The following is a 21,347-nucleotide window of genomic DNA, read 5'->3' as shown; positions in this document are numbered from 1 at the left end:
GACAATCATGTCAGTAATTTGAATTATTAAGTATCATAGCCTTATTATAAATCTACTTCAAAAAATATATTTTTGTGTAGTAAACAAAGGAGTTTTAAGCTTCAGGCATTTTTATGTCCTCAAATAGAAATGTCTGAATGCTGTAAACAAATCCAAATTACCAGAATGCGTGTATCGAATCACATGTCAATTGAAAAATATACTGTCAAATAAAATTTATTTAATTTGTATAAGTATATAACAAAATAAAATAAGCACATTTTGATAAAAGTAAACTTAATTAGTAACGTAAAATACAGCTTAACTAGAGGCTAGAAATTGTAAAAAAATGTGTATAAACATTTTATTTTCTTAAAATAAAAAGAAAAAGAAAGGAAGAAAGAGAAATGTGTAACAGAGGCATTACAGCATCAAATGAGATTAGGTTATAAATAAGGGCAAGTACTGATCCACAGACCACAGTTTGGGAAGCTCTGGATTAAATCATCCGTCTGATGCTAGAGTCTGTTTTGCACATTTCTAAAGCAATATGTTCTGCTTTTTGCCGCATTAATGGACCATTTGCTCACACATCATTTTCCCTAATGTTTGTTAACCAGTTTCAAAGTAGTTTCATCTTCACCATCTTTTCCAGCACAGTTTCTCTTGTTGCTTAAATTTTCATCTAGCTTTGTTTTTGTTTCTTTTTTTAATCCCTTCACAATTCTTTTGTAACTTACAAAGTAAACGCTGAGAAATTTTTAGCTTTGCTGCAGCATTTCTTTGACTCATCGTGGGTAAATTGTCAAAGTGTTTCAAAATGTTAATTATATCCTTGACAGTAAAATCATTGCACTTTTTCACCATGTAGCTAAAATATTTGACTGTTCAGTTGACTGTTAATTTTAATTTTAAAAATAAATTTTTTTAAAATAATTACTTCTATTGCTGTTATTTTTTCTTGTGCTCATTCTAAATATAGTATACTCACAAGTCAAAAGATAAATGGAAGTGTAATAGTTCACTATACAACTTCATCAAGTTGTTTCATTTCTTTAGTGCTACTTAGGTTACACACACAAAAAAAAAAAAGAGAAAAAGTTTGTTCTCTTGGAAACAGTATAGTTCCAATTTTTAAAAGCAAAATTGGTTGCATCAATTGTAAATTTATGTGTCTAAAGATGAAACATAAGAACTTATAACTTGCAAATTTAATTTATATAAACAAAGTTTTGTTGTTAATAAAGTTTATCAATTTGCTTCTAGGAAATTGCAACTATTATGATGGCTCGAGAAAAAGCCATTCTCATGAAGACTAAGAAAAGAAACGATAACTCAAAACCAATTAGTTTATTTGCTGCACCATATTTTCGAGATGGGAGAGGAAGAGTAAGTTTTTACAGTTTTATTAGTAGTACCTGTAAAATGAATTTAAATAAAATTATTACTTAACTCAAATTTTTAAAGAACCTATTTTTTTTTAAACCATTTATTTAACTATTTATTTTATTTTGCAAGTCCTCTGCAAAGCCTTTTGCAAGTCTACCTTTTGCAATATGATTATGGAGCTTCGTATCTTCTGGATTATCTGGAATTTTTCAATATACAAATACAAATACAAAAGTGACGACCAGCAACAGGCTCTGGGCCCAGCTAGACTGGTCCTAGTCAATTTACAATCCCCAGTGAAGATCAATGGCCCTCTTAAAACTATCTACTCCCTTGCTCATTACCACTTCTTCCAGTAAACTGTTTCAAGGTTCCACTACCCTGCTATAATAATAATTTTTCCTAATATCCATGTTAGCCTGAGATTTAAATAGCTTAAAACAATGACCCCTTGTCCTGTTTTCAGTGCTAAACTTCAGCCCCGTAACATCTTTCATTTTAATAAATTTAAACAACTGAATCATGTCCTCTCGGTCTCTTCTTTGCTCAAGACTGTACATTTTTAACCTTCTAAGCCTGGAATCATAGTCTAAGTGAGAAAGTCCATTTATTAGCCTTGTAGCTCGCCTTTGAACCCTTTCCAATACATTAATGTCTTTCTTAAGATAATGAGACCAAAACTGAACAGCATACTCCAAATGAGGTCTTACCAAACTTCTATATAAGGGCAGAAAAACTTCTTTAGATTTGTTTGAAATAGATCTATTGATAAACCCAAGCATCTTATTGGCCTTGTTACTAGCAATGCTGCACTGTTGGCTGAACTTTAAATCCTGACTTATTAAGACCCCCAGATCAGTAACTTTGTCTGCCTGACTAATGACTGAACCTTGCAAATAATAACTTGTACACTTAGTTCTAGAGACGTACCAAGTAGCACTTTGGCCGAGTAGCCGAGTACCGAGTACTCGGCCTTTCACTACTCGGCCGAGTACCGAGTTACCGAGTACTCGGCCTTTCACGACTCGGCCGAGTTACCAAGTACCAATTATGTTTTAACAAGAACCACCGACGCACATGTGATGAATTTTGAACTTATTGGAATAGTAGTATAGACCTCCTTGTCCATATAATAGTTTTTAAAACAAAATTCCTGGTGAAATTTAATTACGCATTATATAAACAATTTTGTTTGGCAAAAATTTTACCAAAAAATGATTTTTAAAATTAAAAATAAATAAATAAAAGGTATGATTAATCAAGTTGGAATTAAAACAAATTACAGTAAAATCCCTCTAATGTGGACACTCTAACAGGACAATTTTTTTTGTCCGCAATAGAGAGGTGTCCGCAAGACAGGGGTTTAATAATGTTACTTGCATTGGAACTGGGGAATTAAAAATTGTACGCATAAGAGGGGTGTCCGTTAGGATGCGTTTCACTGTATACCAATCAATTATAGTTCTAGTCCGCCAAACATAAATATTTTTTAAAGCAGATAAAACAAATGTGCAAGAACACTGCAGACAGATGTTTCTGCCCCCCCCCCCCCCCTTTACAAGGAATGTCTTTTTCAGTGCATAATATGTGAGCTAGAGAAGGTAAAGACATTCAACAAAAAAATCCAACTTTTCTCGGATGCCTTTAAATCCACGAGCTCCCATTTTGTGCATAGAAAAAGGAATTCCTTGTAACTTCCAAAACACGTATCTGCAGTGTTCCTACACTGTGCTTTTAACATTGTTTTATTTCCTTTAATTTTTTAAGCAAAGGTATTTTTATATTTTTTATAACTAATTTTTGTTTGTAGCAAATATCCATTTTTAATATAAAAATTCCATATTTTCTATACTTGCCTTTTTTTGCATAATTTGTAATAAACAAGTTTAATAAACTTTGGGGACATTAAAAGAAAGATTTATACCATTGAAGCATTACAAACTTCATTATTCTCAAAATTTAAATTTGACTTATAAATTTTAATTGTAAATTATTGCAGAATATAATGCTTGCTCTTTTTTTTTTAATATAAATTTTGGTATCTGTCTTGCACAATATTCAATTTTTTGCTACTACTCGGTATTGGCCGAGTATTTGATCAGAATTTGACCGAGTACTCGGCAAATTGGCCGAGTATGCCGAGTACCGAGTAATTACCGAGTACTCGGTACGTCTACTTAGTTCCATGCCCTAAATGTAGCACTTGACATTTCCCAACATTAACAGCCATACCCCATTTATCAGCCCACTCCGTAATATGATCTAGATCATCTGGCAGCTGTTTTGCTTTTTCTTCATTATCTACAGTCCCCATAACTTTGACATCATCAGCAAAACAATTCATGTTCCCAGAAATATTTTTGTGAATATCGTTCATAAAAACAATAAACAAAACAGGCCCTAACACTGATCCTTGAGGAACCCCGCTTAAAACCTCACGCCAATTAGAATAATTTCCCCTTACAACTACCCTTTGTTTCCTTCCGGTCAGCCAGTTTTTTACCCAAATGAAAGTTTTCCCTCCTATTCCTATATCAGCTAATTTGCTAAGTGGAGCAACATGCGGTACCTTATCGAAAGCTTTTTGAAAATCAATGTAAACAACATCTACAGGCTTCTTATTGTCCAAAGCCATAGTAACTTTGTCATAGAACTGTAATAAATTAGTTGCACAAGATTTGCCTTTCCTGAAACCGAACTGAAAACTAGTCAATAGATTATTAGTCTCTAGAAAATTTACTATCTTAATTTTTATCAATGTTTCAAAAATTTTGCAAACCACCGAAGTTAGACTCACAGGTCTATAATTTCCCGCACTCCCTTTAGACCCTTTCTTGAAGAGCGGTGTAATGTTAGCCAGCTTCCAGTCCTCTGGCACTGTCCCCGAGTTATAAGAAGCATTGAAAATATTAACGATTACATCTGCTAATTCCTCCGCACATTCAACTAAAGTTTTTGGATAAATATTATCTGGTCCCGGAGCCTTAGTCTCTTTAATTTTTTTTCAAATGAAGTAAAACGTCATCCCTGGAAAATGCAAAGTCCTCAAGCTGTACTATAGCTTGTGTCTTGTTGGTGTCAACTGTTGAGATACAGTTATCGTTAAAAACACTCAAAAAAAAGTTATTAAGAACATTAGCAATATCACTATCGTCCTGAATTAAAATTCCGTGCTCATCAACCAGTGGCCCAATATGACTATTTCAAACTCTCCCCGAATTAGCGTATGCAAAAAACCTCTTGGGATTCCTGTTTATGTTATCTGCCAGTCTTTGCTCCAACTCTCTTTTCTGAATCCGTACCAAATACCTAAATTAACGCCTTGCCTTACAATATTGGAGCCTATCTGCACTGTGACCAGTTTCTCTAAACCTATGAAAAGCAGTTTGCTTGTAATTTAGAGCGTCTTTAGTTTCCCTGGAGAAGCACATTGGCCAAATTTTAGTGTTGACACCCTTTCTCCTAAAAGAAACATGATCCCCAAATGTTTTCACTAGCTTTTCCTTAAACTCTGCCCACTGAAGATTCACATCGCTATTGTCCAATCCAGAAGAAAAAACTGCTTTCAAACTCTGCCTAAGTGCCACAAAATCAGTATTTCTGAAATTGGGCACAAACCTGAAATTCTCTACTTTGTGCGTATCAAATTTAATCCCAAACCTAATACTGTTGTGGTCACTGTCTACAATGTGTTCCCCTACACATAACCCCTGAACAGAACCTTCCATATCACAGAAAACTAGATCCAAAATCACGTCCTGTCGAGTACCCTGAGTTACAATTTGATCTAAAAAACAGTCACCAATTACTTTCAAAAATTCCTCTTCTCTGCTATTACTATGGTAAAAATTATTCCAGTCAATTCCTGGAAAATTAAAATCTCCCATTATAATGACTCTCCCCTTGCTTGAAATGTCACTAATAATACTAAACATCTGTTCATCTTGACCCTGGCTTAAGTTGGGTGGCCTATAAATGTTCCCTAAATGTAGTTTATTTCCCTTATTGCTCATCAACTCCAGCCAAAACATATCGATCTCATTAGGTTTATTATTAATTACCAATTCATTGCAAGTTAAAGTGTCTCTGACATAAAATAACACCCCACCACCTCTTTTACCTACTCTATCCTGTCTAAACAAATTATACCCAGGAATAGATAATAAATCATCATCACCTTGGTAGCCCATGTCTCGGTAACTCCAATAATATCCAACCTCTCATTTATGATTATGCTTTTCAATTCTTCCATCTTGTTCCTAATACTACGAGCATTTGTATAAAAAACCTTAAGTAAGCCCATCTTACTTTTATTTAATGCTGCACGATTATTTGAATCCCAACTGTTAAAATCTTTTCTCTGATTAGCCACCCTATTTCCGTTTCTACTAAAATCCAAATAGTTAATACCCTTTCGAATTCTGCTCCTTAAATCATGCCCCCCATTCCAACTTAGTTTTTTGATTCTGAAGCCTCTAAAACCGAACCACTAACCATTTTGACCCCTGTAGAGCTCAGATGCAGGCCATCCCTAGCAATCCAATCGCGTTTACATTTACTCCCCACATCAATAAACCTGATACAATGCTTAACGCAAATTTTCTTGAGTACCAGGTTCATACACCTAGCCCGTTGGTTTAATCAACTCCTATGCACTCCATACCTGGGAAGCAAACCAACCACTTGGACATTTGCCGAACAGTTGGTTGCTTTGTCCAACAGGGAATCCCATTCCTTTGTAAACTCATCGTTGTTACTATGGCCTACATCGTTAGTTCCCATCCACAAAGTAACTACATCCTCTTTATTAAATACCCCCTTCTTTTCAGCAACCCTATTTACATCTCTCACCCGAGCTCCTGACAAACAACATCTAGCCACCTTACGTCTAACTCTGCCTACTGAGTTTCCCACCTCACGCACCATTGAATCTCCCAAAATTATACCCTTAGTTTCCCAGTCTGTCACCCCAGCAATAGCTTTCCCCTTTACCTCTGGAATTTTTCCATTATCTAACACACAGCTAATGCCCACCTCCTTTTTACTAACTTCCTCCTTTACCTCTGGAATATTCCCACTATCTAATACACAGCTAATGCCCACCTCCTTTTTACTAACTTCCCCCTTTCTCTCTGGAGTGTTTACCCCATCTACACTCCTGCAGCCTAATGCTAACTCACCCTCCAAAGTAAGCATCCTAACTCTGATTTCTGAGAGTTCAACACAGTTAGTGCAAATGAAATCCTTTTCAGGCTCATCCTTCCCCTTAAACAAGCAGAACATCTGACATAGGTCACAAGAAAGCCACTTGTCCCCTTTACCACTTTTAACCTCCTTCATTATGCATATAACCCCCATTCTATCTCAAAATGATACACTTAAAAGTCAATACAAAAATGCAAAATTGAAGAAATAAAACTAATTATTAGAATTAGAAAGCATTGGATGTAAAAGTTACAAAATCCTAAGACAAGCAGTAAGTTAAAATAAACAAGTTGCACACTTAACAGAGCATTCAGGCTTAACAACAAGAAATTAGCACATTTTAGGCTTAGCTACAAAGAATAGAAAAACACTTTAAGAAAGCAAGTAAATCAAAAATAAGACTTAAAGCACAAAGATACTTAATTATATGATAAAATACAATGAAAATACTGAAATTAAAGCAGTAAAATAAACAATTACAGTAAAAAATCACTTATCTCAGGAGCAGCAAAATATCACCCCAGCAACACTAGCGCCCTCTATCGGCGAATATGATGCATAGACAGGTGCAAGTCCCAAAACAGGAAAGGAAGGGGGGGGGGGTGTCATAACTCTTTTTAAAATATTTCCAAAAAACAGAACTGTAATTTGGACATAGTTGAAAATGACGTCATTAAAAAGGGGGTGTTATAGAAGCAAACGTAATTCAGTCTTTGAAAACATAAAGACAAAAAATCTGATGTAGATACTGCTAAAATTCTTTGTTCGTCAATTAATTAATCCATGCTTCAGTTGTTGTTGTTGTTGATGTGTGCCAGCTTGGCTGCCAATTTGAGGTGTGCTGCTTTATTTTTCCAAGTGTGCCGTAATTTGTGTAAAGCACGACTTCCGCAGTACACACATCATAAGGATATAAGGTGTATATAGAGTAGGCAACCAGTCACAGCACAATAACACACTCATGCAAGGAAAGCACAAGGACAAGAGAGAGAGAGAGTACATTGATGTCCGAGCCGAGATTCCAACCCAGAACCTCCCCAGCCCCAATCAGTTCAGACATCCACCTTGTCTGGCCACTAGACAGGTCAGCATGCTATCTGCTAAATAGCTCAATTTCTTTTTAGATGCATGCATTCGTGTAGGCAGATTAGAAGTAATATTGTATAATGCATATTTTTTTGGATATTTTCCTACACCTCTTAAAGTGTGATAAACATAGATAATGGCACTTTCACATTTCAAGAAATTTAATGTTTTTGTTGGCGTCTCAGATCTGAAATAGCATTTGTAAAAACAAAACGAAGCACGTAAAAAGAACAGTAGACTATAATGGTTCCTTAGAGGGAGTATAAAGAAGAACTGGTCTATATACATGTGCTGTTCTGTGTTGAGCACAGGGCAGCAAAATTTAAGGTAAGGGTCACCCTAGGACCACTTTTAATGTGAGGCATTGAAAAGTAAGTGGCCTTCTTTGTAGACTAATATCCAAATGTTACTCATACTGACCAATCAACCTTCACTGTTATGCATGAGTAATTATTTACCATCTACAAAAACCCCAATCAAGCTGGTGAAAACTTAGTGAGCAGCATGTTAGTGATTTTATGAAGCATGAATTTAGAGGTTGTTGATTGTTATGATTACGATTGAGAGGCTGACATAGAGAATACAGTAAATCACAAAAAGTAAATTTCCCAATGTAAGTAAAAAATGTCACTCCAAATATCATGGGCTATATGCAAAATCCATCTTCAGTTGTTCATAGGAACTAAACCATATTCTGATTAGCTTATGTCTTATTCTATGCTTTTGAATGGTCGTTAACTGTTTTCTCTGTGAAAAAAATGAAAAACTCAAAACTTGTGACCTGTTGTCTTTTCTATGTAAGTCTCTTTGTTCAAACATGTCAGATTTTCAGGTTGAAATCATCAAGTTTGAAAAGTTTGTCAAACATTCATCAAGTTTTTGGGGCTCTCGTTTTTCAACGTTGCAGGGATTGTGGCAGGGGCGGCATTTCAGCATTTCATTTGGGGGGTCGAGTTTCATAAATATATATTACCGCAGTGTGGTACCAAACACACATAAGCTAACAGGAAGTGGTCATAAAATCAGTTTAATATAAATAAAAATTAGTGTTTAGAAACAATTAAAATTTTGATTCATTTTCTAATAAGTTTTAATGCAAAACATCTCGATACTAAAGTTTTTATAGCTTTTAGAAAAGTTTTAATGCATGATTTTTGGAATTCTAAAGAGCAGGGAATCGTGTTACTAATCAATCAGTGCCCAGTGTCGTGCTGTTTTGCCAGTACAACTAGATAGAAAAGTTTTGTTTTTTGCGCATTGCGCTCCGAAAACAACCCCCTGAGAAAAAAAAATCTTTCGCTACTAGCTGAGCTGATTAAAATAGTTAAAAAATAATTGAAGTAACTAAGTTATGTATGAAAACACTATTTATATATTGCTCTTCAAAATCACCCAAGCAACTTCAAAAATTGTGAGGAGCTTAATTTTTCATCATTGAATAATCTAGTCTCGTCGGCAGTCGCAACTTCAACGAGATGTCATCTGCCTCCAGGCTCCAGGTCTGTTATTCACCATTCCAGACTGACGAAACTGCTGTCTCCGGATGTGATAACTTGTCTGCCGGTATATTGCTTGTAATTTTTCTTGCCTCATGCTAAAATTTTACTCATAATTGAAACATTTTACTTTACGTTTTCAAAATCCAATCCAAATAATATAGAGCCAACCTTACAGAAAAATATCATCAAATCTTGTGTTAATTTCATTCAAACTGAATCTATTACATTATGCAAAATATTAAAAAATCACTGTTTGACTTCACAACATCATGTGGATTTTTGCCACTTTTTTTTTCGCTTTTTTAAAATCAGCACAAAGAAAGAGTTTCTTTTTTTTATTTTTTTTAAGTTTCACGCTTGATTGAAATATACATCTATGTAAAATCTATTTTCAGTTTCAATTGTAGATTGAACTATGGTAGTATGGTGCACAACAGATCAATTGTAGATTGAACTGTGACTTGAATACTCCGAAAATTAAGGGTAGCGGATTAAAGATGTTTTGATAGAGTAAAGCATTTTTCAAAAACTTTCCTCAATACAAACAAATTGAATAAAAATTTAAACGAAGTCATACATGCTAAAAGGCATGAGCTTTTTTCACCACTGAAACAATCGTTTTGCAAAAATTCTTCCAGTCGTCAAATCACTGCTTTGAAGAGAGAGTTGTTTTTATGGTTTTAACTTTTGAATACCATCTTGTGTCACTCCAAGATTGCATAATTATAGAACCCCATAAAAGTTATTTGTTGAGCTGTTTTTATTAATTCAATAATCAAATGCATTTTTAATAAGTTTCTGTGAAAGCATTGAGCAGCTGAAACGTGTTTCTAGCAGAAGAAAGCGAAGAACACTCACTTTGCACGAGCCTCTCATATTGGACATACCATCGTTACACTGGGCACACAAGTATGAAATATTTAGCCTATATGAGGAAATGTCTTCTTCAGTTGAAATTAACCATGTTTCTCTATCAGTTTTCTATGTTCTGAAAAGGTCGGAAAATGCTTGATGAATTTCTAAATCTACTTCCAAATAACGAAAAACACTTTTTCTAGTCTGAAAATGTGTCGAGTTTCATCAAATAGTTACTGAGAACCAGCGAGATTTTTTTAAGGAACATTATTTCCAACTTTCATAAATTGAATTCACCCATTTTCTATCATTCTGCTCAAAACATTTGGGGGTGCTACCGCCCCCTCTTGACCCCCCTATTTGCCGCCCCTGGATTGTGGTACATTTTACAGGTTTTTGTAGAGCACTTATTTTTTTCTACTTTGGCACAGAGATGCAATTAACTTTCATTGTAATTGGACCATTGACACCAAAACCATTTAGTCAGACTCATTGGAGTTAGCGAGAAAAAAAGAATACAATTCTTAACCTAGATGAAAAAGCTGTATTGAGTGCTCTTGTGTCATTTTCTGAAAGTGCTATCAAAAATACACTTGAAGATCCAAGCAAAGTTAAAGGTATATTTAAATCAGGGAGGAAAAAGGAAGGAGATAAATCTTTTTTATTTAGAAGTGACAACACTTTTTCCGGAGGATGCTGTCGATTCAACGGCTCCCTACAATTGCAGCAGATCAATGTAAATGATGCTAAGCTTCTTTTTTTTTTTCTTTATAGAGGCAGCTATTAAAGCAAAAAAGTAAAAAGAACCACTGGATATTGGTTGAAATAAGGGACTAATATAGTGGACAATGTAAGGCTCTCATCTACAGAAGTTAGCGCATTACTTTGATCAGGGGCAGATACAGAAAAAAGCTTTGGAGGGGTCCAAAATTGAATCTCCCCTCCCCCCCCCCCCCACCACATACTATGTTTCATATCTAAGTTTTTATGACTTAATTTATTAAATTAAGATCACTTAAAGCTATTATTATGCACTAATTTTCTTTGAATGTGGACATAAAATATCTTTAACATTTCAAGCGAATTAAATACTAAACCCAATATAATTCACCGAGATATTGTAAAATGAACGGTTTCAGTTAAAAACATTGTCAGAATGCTCAAAACATGAGGGCAAGGTTATTAAATGTACCCATGCCTCATTTGAGTTTTCATAAATTAATTTATTTTTTAATTATAGAATAGTATGTAAATAAGAAAATCATAGCTTCATACACATAAGTTATATCAGTGACAGTTCAGGTGACATTTTGATACTACATGCCATTTCCAATAATATCATGGTTTTGCAAAGAAATTACCATGTGATTTCTTTCATTTTGCATTTTTTATCAGCTGAAAAGGAAATATTTTTTTTTAAACAGTCAATTATTGATTCCATCAAAGAAAAATTAATAGAGGAATGGTGATATTGCGTTCCCTTGAATTTGAAACCAGCAAGTTTAACAACTAAAAATACCTTTATTCAAAATATACTGTATGTGTTTTGGGTTCTTTTTAAATAACTTTACAAAATATATGTTAAAGAGAAATCAATTAAAAGTAATAAATAAAAGAGTTAAATTAATTTATCCTTTTGGGTCTGCCCCCCTCCCCTCCTTTAAAATTCGCTACTGACTTTGATGGAAAAATTCATTTTATTTTTCATTACCAACTTGTCGAATTTGTCTGCTATCGATATTGAGCTGTGCGATGTTTTATTTATTACGAGTAAGAATTTTCTATTCCTCTAAGTCTAAATAATTGACGGATTGAGAATGTAGTAGAATTAATTACGTAAATACTTTTTTTTAATTAATTGCAAATTTTGTGACACATTTCAAGAGCTAATTAAAACAAAATAATTTTTTGATATTCAGTAAATTACCGCCCATTAGCCAGGGCTAAAGCAGAAATACATGAAATACACTGCCAACTCAGTCATTTGCAGCCAGCAGTCCTCGGCTGCAAATGACTGAGTTGGCGGTGTATTTCATGAATAATGTTAATATTTTATTTACTTAATTTCAAGCTGATATTGACTATAATAATTTTATTCATCCATTCTCTCACTGCTTAAACCTAATTATTATGATTATTATTATAATAATTGCATTTTTTTCGACTACCAAATCAAGAAACCGTATTCATTTAAAAAATGCATGTACAATAAGAGTAAATTGTGATAGTCGAAAACTTGATTAATTTCAACAGAAAGTTCCTTATAGCTACAAAATGTATTTCTGCAATTATTTACATCTTTTGTGCCTTATAAATGTTGTTTTTATCATTTAGATTATTATCATTTTTTATTAACAAGAATCTCCTCCAACTGTCAAGAAACTGCCTGCCACAAAACCACTTTTATCAATAAATTAGTGCATAGCATAAAACCTGCTACCCTACTATTCAATAATATCAAGATATCGATCTTTTTTTTTTTTTTTTTTGTTATTCAGCAGTGCATAGATTAGGAATTAAGGATTCAAGTATATAATTCATTTTGTGAGTTGAAAGTTTTGTGTTTATTATAGGTACCTGCTGCCAATGAGGATACTATGGGAAAAAGAAAGACCTGTCCTGTTGATGCATATTTAATGGCTCCTAAACCTTGTAAGTTTTCCACTAAAGAAATATTTCTTAAATTTTTAAGCAGACCTCAAAAAGAACCTTCATATTAAGATTAAGGATAAATATATTGCAGTAGTCTCGAAAATCCGAGGTAATTTTGACTCGCGCCACCTCCGATTATTAAAAACTCAGATTATCCCAAAATTCTTTTTACTGCGTAAGTACATGTTGTGTTTACTTCTTAACATTCTGAAAAGGAAATATTGTCTCCTCGAAAAATTCATCACTCAAATATCAAGTTTTGATTAGTTTTTTTCTTGATGTCCGCATGTTTGTATGTAAACCTATAGGCAACCAAAAGAATGCCCTTTGATCCTCCTCGAATAATTTTTGATGAGTTTTGTTGTGACATTTGAGTCTATGTGGGAGCGTATGCATGGATCTCACATAATACAAAAATGTTAGTGATAGAAGGATAAAATTTTGTATATACCCTTTTTACAGCGTCAAGTTTTGCAATCAGATCTTCCAAAAGAACTGTTTGTTCATTCCTTAAGGCAAAACTGTTTTAATTTCAAGCTATGTTTTGTGTCAACCTACTTCCTATTTTCTCCAAGGCATCTCATAGTCCATCTCTAACTGTCAATGAATATTTCATGCTACTTGGCAAGTGTTATTGACATAAATGTTTTTATATATTTTATTACCGTATTGTATGGTGTTGGGAAAGTTCTACATAGCAAAATATTTCAATTTTCAGATTGAAACATTTTTTTGTCTGTAAAAAGTTAACCTTAAAAAACAACAACAAAGCACCTCAAATTAAGCAGAACTTCAGACTTTTGAGACTCTACTGTAGTAATAAAAAATGATGATATTGATTAATTTAACTGCTACTTAAGAAAAGTCATATTTTTTGTTGTTCTTAAACATTTAGTTAAAAACTCGGATTAATATGTAACTAAATGTTTTAATAGAGAAAAATCACTAATTATTAACCTCATAAAAATCCTTTTTGTGGCATATAAATTATTTTATTTATTTTACATTTAAATAGTAGAAAAACATAGCATATTATTATGTTATTTTGTTTAGTTTTTTTGGACATTTGTGAGCTAAAAAATAAATAAAACTTCAGTTTTATCATAATTGAAAAAATTTATCATAGTATACTATGAATTTTTCTTCTTGTCCTTCTGTTTTTCTCTGTTTAGTCATAAGCTTTTCCCACACCCAAATCTTTATTTTGAAACCCAGTACTTGTTTATCATTTTTCATCTCCATTTCACCATCTTTTTCTTCAAAAGAAAAATTTAAAACTTCACCAGATCACTAGATCATCCGTGAATAGGAGACACTCAACACCACTTATAGACCTCAAGAGTCTCAATTAGATAATTGATGTAAATGTTGAAGAGCAAGCAGCCGCTAACAGCTTCCTGGGGAAGACCCATCTGTAAATTACTTGGCAAGAACTTGGAGAAATCATTTCCATGTTTGACTTTACGGTGACCAGGGAAGGACCAAAGCCAAATTAACCTAATGGATGTGATTCCAAAGCTAAGAGGTTTCTGTAGTAATTTTTCTTTCCGGATAGAGTCATGTAGACTCTTGAAGTCAATGTAAACAGCAGTCAATATATCGTCGCCTTAGAGCATCAGTAAGACATTTAATCCCAGGAACAATACAATATATCCTACTGTTGCTCTAAGGTGACAATATTCCTTTTCTCTATCGAATCTTTGATAACCTGGCTAAACAATGTCACATGATCATTTGTGAATCTGTTTTTATGGAAGCCAGCTTGCTCTGAAGCAAGTAGATTATTGTTCTCAAGATACCAGTTCAATCGATTTATCGCTCCATTGTTTTCCCCCATAATGCTAGTAAAAAAGATGAGTCTATAACTGCTGAGTAGTTTGGGGTATGTTGGTCATCATAGCCTTATTAAATCTCTAAAATGTGTCAGAGAAAGTGCACTCACTTATGTGCCATTTTGACATTTCTTGGATTTACTCCTTTTAAAATGCTATCTTTTTGCGTTCACTATGGGAAGCAGGTTGTTTTCATTTTCAGTGTTAATCAAGCTTCCTTAAACAATCCTTATTTAAAAAATTTCTGAACAAAATTCCATGTCCGTGTAAGCATGATTTTTCAAATGTCATTATGTGCTGAGTCACTGACTTACTTTTTATTTTTTGTTTCATTTTATTAATTGTTTTATAATTGTTTGAAAAATAAAACTTATATATATTTTTTCTTCTAAAATTAACTATCTTTATTTTAGGGCTTGCTGCAGAAAGCCAGAAACTGATGGATGGAGTTGCAGATAGTGTGCTTAATGAAGCCTTAAAGCCATATAAATTAAGGTTGGCAAGGATAAATCTTTTAGTTTTGACTTGGCTAATGGTCTTATGAACCCACTAACAAGTTTGTAATCAATTTTTCCTAAATACACTGCTCAAAAAAATTAGGGGAGCACATTGTTTTAACAAAATTAAGAAAAAACATTATTCCGGAAACTAATTTCTGATAAAGCTACCATGTTTCCAGGAAACATGAGAATAAAACGTAAACTTCAGAAGCAAATCAATGTTTCTGTCGTAGAAAAGCAGAAAAAGGATACAAGTGCAGAAATCGAGATTTAACAGAAGCCCATTTTTTCACTGTCTCTGCAGTAAAATTCAACCGTTCATTTTTTTTTTTTTTTTGATTGGAAAATGCCACAACTCTAATTTACCGGATTCTATGGTTTGACGTTTTATCGGGTACTGGAATCCGGGAAAACACAAAGAACTGCGGCAGGCAATGTTAAAGAGGCGTAATTTCATGTTCATTTCACTGTTCTGGAGGAGTTAATATCCCAGTCAAATGTTTTCTGCTTCTTTTTTGCTGTATTGCATCTTAATATACGTGTATACTCCATTTTATGCCTTTGCGAGGCTACCTCACAACAGTTTCTTCACTTTTGTGTGATTGCTCCATTGCTTCCCTAATTGTTTCGAGCAGTGTCTAATAATTAAATTCCACTATAGAGCACAAGAAATATTAATTATGTGTCCAATTTAGTGAACCAGGAAAACCCGGTTGTTGGAATATCTGGTGATTACAAAAAAAGAAGAAAAAATAGTGCAGTTGATAATTAAATGAAATAACACAAATAGATATACACATTTTTAGACGATGATAAATTGATAAAAATTAAACGCAAGATACGGTAGACGAGGAGGGGAAAAAACGAGTCAGAAAAGTGTTCCCCAAAAGACCTTGAGCAAGCAATTTTCTATTATGAAACTTTTCAGGAAATAATGTACTGAGAAAAGGTGCCAAAACAACGTTTTCCTAACTCGAGTTGTAAGTTACTTTTTATAATTTCCATATGTACTTGTAATTTATATACTAATAATTGAACTATTTTGTTGATTTAGCTCATTTAAAAAACTGTTCAGCAATAATATTAATTATTTCCTTTATATAGATAGCTATTGATTTATCATTGTTACAATTTAGAAAGGTGAATAAAATTTCCTCGCTTATAATCAACTACCCCGCTTTATTGAATAATATTTCTTGGAACCGACAATATTGAATTAAGTGGGCCCCACAGTATATATATATATATATATATATATATATATATATATATATATATATATATATATATATATATATATATATATATATATGAAAGTTTGCTGTGTTTTATACTTGGATAATGTGTATCATTTGAACAATCATTTTTTTATGTTAATAGGCGTGATCATTTAAGAAATAAGTTAAAGGACGTTAATTTGCCTGAATTCGAAGAGCCTGTAATTCAGTTGGAGCTGGAAAACATCGAGTATGAGATAGAAAAATTGCAGTAAGTTTTTTAATTTTCTCTTTAGCTCATAATATTCTTTTTGTTTGTATTTATTGATAAGTATGTTTTCTTCCTCTAGAGAACGACCACTTGAAGATCTCTTTAAACTAGCTAATGGGAAAATCGATTGGATGACTATATCTGCTACTACAGTAAGTAGATAGTGTTTCTTTTTTTTACCAAATCAGTCACTAAGTTGCCATTAGGGATGCGCCAATAAAGAAAGTAGCCAATTACCGATTAATCAGCTGTTGAGATAATCAGCCGATTAATTGTCCAGGATTGGTATAAAAACCGGTTTTTTTAAACCAAAAAAAAAAAAAATTTTTTTTGTTTAAACCAAGTTTTTCTTTTGGTTTAAACCGGGTTTATTTGGTTTTTTCACTATTTTTCAGAAAAACAATTTTATTTTAGGAAAATCATGAAAATTTTATTGATTAATTACTAATTAATGTTTAATATTCATATTTGTACCTAATTTCTTTGTAACTGATTAAACAATTAAGAATAAAATCTTGTAATTTCATTTCCTCATACTTAGAGATTTCTATAAGAGAATATTATTTGAAAATCAACTATTATAAAAAAAATACAATACATAAATGGATCTTGGTATAAATAATTTACTGTGATAGTTTCAGACATTATTAAGTACAAATAGCCAAGAATAAATTCTTGCAAATTAATTTCCTCATAATCATAGCTATCTACTATAAATAATAAAATCAAAGTAAAATTAAAATCACGCATTCTTAAACATGGAAAGTATTTTACAGTGTCTACAAATGAATCATAAGTCTGATGTACATTAAACAACTTGAAAAATCAAAAGATTAATGCATATTTTGTTTAAAAATCTAAAAAAAAGCTACAAATCTTATGATTTATTTACCAGTATCAGTGACAACAATTATAGAAACAGGACTAGTAGGCTTTAAGAAAATCATTATGTTTTCCATTGTAGACATTATTTCTCCTGTTTTAATACATTTAGGAATACAATTTTTTATCAAAGAAAAAAGAATCATTTTAATTAAAAACCTCAGTACTAATAGTACAGTAAAAATAGGGGTCGGACCCAAACATCCAAAAAAAAAAAAAAAAGCTAAACCTGGTGCAAATTGTTTATTACCCTCCCAATAAGAACAGGTAAAAAGTCCCACCCCATTGTGCGTCGCGTTTTGGAATGGGGGACATCTAAAAATTGCTGTTTTGGGTATTTTTCCAAGATTTTTAGAGTAAATTTAAAGTGAGAATATTATGTTATACTAAATTTAAAAGCATGAAATTAAAGGTGTTTGACCCCCAAGAGGAATGACATAACCCACCAATGCTACAGAGCCCCCTATCCCCGTAAAACGAAGCAATACCCCCGAACCCCCCTCTATACATTTCATATGGAAACATTATTTTATGCTAAGAAAATTATTAAAAATCAAGTGTGTCCAGCCTCCAAGAGCGATGGTGCACCTTCTCTCAAAGCTACAGCACCCCCCCCCCCTTCTCTGCCAAATAAAATAAATCCTAATCCCCCCCCTCCCCACATTTTATTTCAAGTAGAAGTATTATTTCATGCAAATCTAAAATGCATTAAATCAGGACTGTCCACCCCATAAGAACAGTAACTTACGTCCCAAAACGAAATTATGTACTAAAATATTATCCTTCCCCCACCCCCTCTAATGGTGCACATTTGATTAAATGGCCAGAAAAATAACGCTGAACTGTTTTTTGCTTTCAAATGATTTCTCCTAAGCTTGTAACAAAAAGTCTTTGTTATCAAGATGTTTTTTGGAATCTAGATCCTCAGCAAAATCGTTATTGTTTCAGCTATGTCTAACACAGTTTGTGCATATAATTGAGCACTTCAGTCCACTTTCAGACTTTTCAAACATTCACTATATCCAATGAACACCTCAGAGCAAGCACGAGATTTGAGATATAGAAACTGTCCTAGAACAGTTAATCAAGAAGTAGGGAAACTTTGGTCAATTTGAACTTTTTTTATGCTGCACAGGAATTTTGTTTTCCAGCGCTCTAAACAGTTTAATAACTCCAGTCACAAGTAATTTGGTCACTGAGCTCGCTTAGATCTTTTAGAATTATCATTCTGACATTACTATATCATTGTGAGGCATTTTGTACTTCGGAAAAGTTTAAGCCAGGGAGATTTTTTCGTGAACTTCACTGCAATAGTTGATTTTAGAATGTAAATTCAGGCCCCCCCCCCCTCAAAGCGATGGCACACCCCTTAAGTGTGACGGAGTACCCATCAAGAATAAAAGTCCTCAAAAAAGAAAGAAATACCCCTTGAAAAAACTGCCTTAAAAATTCCAATGACGCAAAGCTGTTAGGCATAAATGCCTGTTAATAACAACAGTAAATAATCCTATCCCATCACCTCACAACACCAATAGTAAAAGAATGTTTTTCCTTACTTATAATGTATTACCAATCATTCTGCATGACTGGGGTAAAAGATTCTTATCAGCACTCATTCACATTGGTCGAATCGACCGAATGTTTGATTCACTTTCGTTCACCTTTGGCGGGAACTCCGTTGTGGATGACGTCATAGAAAGCTTCTAGAAGGAATCTGATGGCACGTGTGCTTAACGATAGCAGTGATGTGTCCGTTCACGTGACTCGGATATGCTAATGACCCGGGGGGATATTTAAACTGCTCGCGGCTTTAGTTCGCTCTCTCTCTTTGATCATCTCTCGTCGTGGTAGGCGGACGCTCGTTCGGCATTCGAACTTGCTTGTTCGTGCCGTTCGCCCTTTATTAGAAATGATTAACTGGACTTAGCTTATTTCCCAATGGGTCTACTTCATCAAAGTTTTTAGTCAATAGTCATGCAGTTTGCGTTGCACTGTTAGTTATCTCATGCAGAAGTAGCATGTGGAGAGATTATGTTGTTAGTATTTATTTTTATCATTTACAGCGTGTTTTTATCTATTTACATTATCGTTTAAATAAACTTCATGAAAGTTAGAAATAGTTTGTCAAGTTCTTATTTCCGAACTCACTCTGCTAGTATCAAAGAAACATTGGGGAGATATTATTAGATTAGAAATTCTCCCCAACAAAAGCTGCTCCATGGACCCCCCGCCTGCGCACCCCTGTTAATTAGAATTTTTTTCTGTGAGAGTTTATTGTTTTACTATTATAGAGTGGTTTCTGCGAGGTTTGAGTTTTTTTTTAAGTAATAGAAATTATTTTTATTTAAATACAGGATTATTTCGTCCCCCTCCCTTCCCCCAAAACCCGACGCGCAAAGTGCTGGGACTTTTTACCCCTTCTTGCTGGAAGGGTAAGAAGTAATTTGCAACAGGTTTCATCTTCTTTTTTTTTTTTGGATGTTTGGGTTTGGCCATTTTTTGACCTAATTTTACTGTACTATAACTTAAATGAAAATACTCTTTTAACATATTTTAATAATGAAGACTGTCATAAAAATTAATGTTTGTTGATTCTTCCACTATTTGTACATGAGACTTTTATTATATTGGGATAAAAAAAATTCTTTGAAAGGTGAAAATTTGGCATATTTTTTAATTACAGCACAGAGTTACACGAATGTTTTCTGTTTTCATAATTTTATACATTTTCTTTTCTTGCTCTGACTGCATCGTCTATCGGGGATGCAAAGAGTGTGCAGGTATAATGGCAATTTTATGCCTACTCTAAGTTTCTTGAACTATTTTTTTTTTCTCCTGTCATTTAAATATTCTAGTGTTAAGATATTTTTACACTATGTATCGCTTCAATAATGCATAATCTGTCTCAAAAAATCTGAAGTAATCAAGAAAATTAAGTAATATATGAAGTTTTGGTTGAAATATGCTTGTTAGACTGTTTTGAAATGCAAAAGACTGAAAAATAATGATAATTAAAAATTATAAAAAAAGCTACTTGGATTTTTTTTCCATGTAATTTTTGAAAAATTTAGTTGGTCTACCTTCAGGGACGGCAAATAGGGGGATCAAGAGGGGGCGGTCTCACCCCCAAATGTTTTGAGAGGAATGATAAAATGTGAGCAAATTCAATTTACGTAAATCGCCAATCAATGTTCATGAAAAACAACCTTGCTGGTTCTCCGTAATGGTTGATGAAACTCGACACATTTGCAGACAAGAGCAAGTGTTTTCCGTACCTTAAATTATTAGAAATTCATCAAGCCTTTACCAGCTTTTTCAGAACAGAAAAAACTGATGAAGAATCGTGGTTAATTTTAACTAAAGACGTAATTTCCTCATATAAGCTAAATATCTCGTTCTTGTGTGCTCTGCATAACGATGGCTACGAGAGGCCCATGCAGTTATGTGGCTGCATGATTTTCACAAGAAAATCCCTTGGTATTTACCCGACTGCGTGACGCAAAGGAGGGTAATGTGTTTATCAGTCTATATATGTATGTCCGTTTCTATGTGGGGTTCTACAGGCTAAACGCCTTGACCAATTTTGGTAATTCTTATGACAATCGTTTTGCCTTAACATTGGGAGTGTCACTAAACACATGACAGTAATCAAAATTCACCAAATCAACAATCAGTTGCCATATTTTGTCAGTTCGGGATCGGCGCACGTTTGGTGTTGCTCATGATACCATTGATAAATGATATCACCTATTAACTTTAATACTTCTTGCAGAGTTAGTGAAAGAACTAACATTTCATCAATTTTCTGTGAATAACAGATGAAGAGACTTCTTTAAAATAAACTAAAATTTATTAACACATGAGAAAAAAGTAAATATAATTGTATAAACTATTAACTGAAGCCTAAGGTAAAAGATTAATTAAATCTGACTAGCAAGTTATACAAATACAAATACAAATGTGACGACCAGCAACAGGCT

At 33.4% G+C, this 21,347-nt stretch overlaps 1 protein-coding gene across 1 annotated transcript; it reads left to right on the top strand.

Annotated features, from left to right (window-relative positions):
- Positions 1-1,142: 1,142 nt before the first annotated feature.
- On the top strand, positions 1,143-16,667 carry LOC129225708 (uncharacterized). The gene is made up of 4 exons (XM_054860191.1): positions 1,143-1,368; positions 12,587-12,665; positions 14,911-14,992; positions 16,378-16,667. Exons 1-4 carry the CDS (start codon positions 1,261-1,263, stop codon positions 16,487-16,489), a joined length of 381 nt encoding a protein of 126 aa, XP_054716166.1. The 5' UTR covers positions 1,143-1,260; the 3' UTR covers positions 16,490-16,667.
- The last annotated feature ends 4,680 nt before the right edge of the window (positions 16,668-21,347 follow it).

The sequence above is a fragment of the Uloborus diversus genome, chromosome 7 (assembly GCF_026930045.1).
Source record: "Uloborus diversus isolate 005 chromosome 7, Udiv.v.3.1, whole genome shotgun sequence".
In the NCBI taxonomy this organism is placed as follows: Eukaryota; Metazoa; Arthropoda; class Arachnida; order Araneae; family Uloboridae; genus Uloborus; species Uloborus diversus.
Note: the sequence above shows the minus strand (reverse complement) of the source record. Positions and strands in the feature narration are given on the sequence as shown.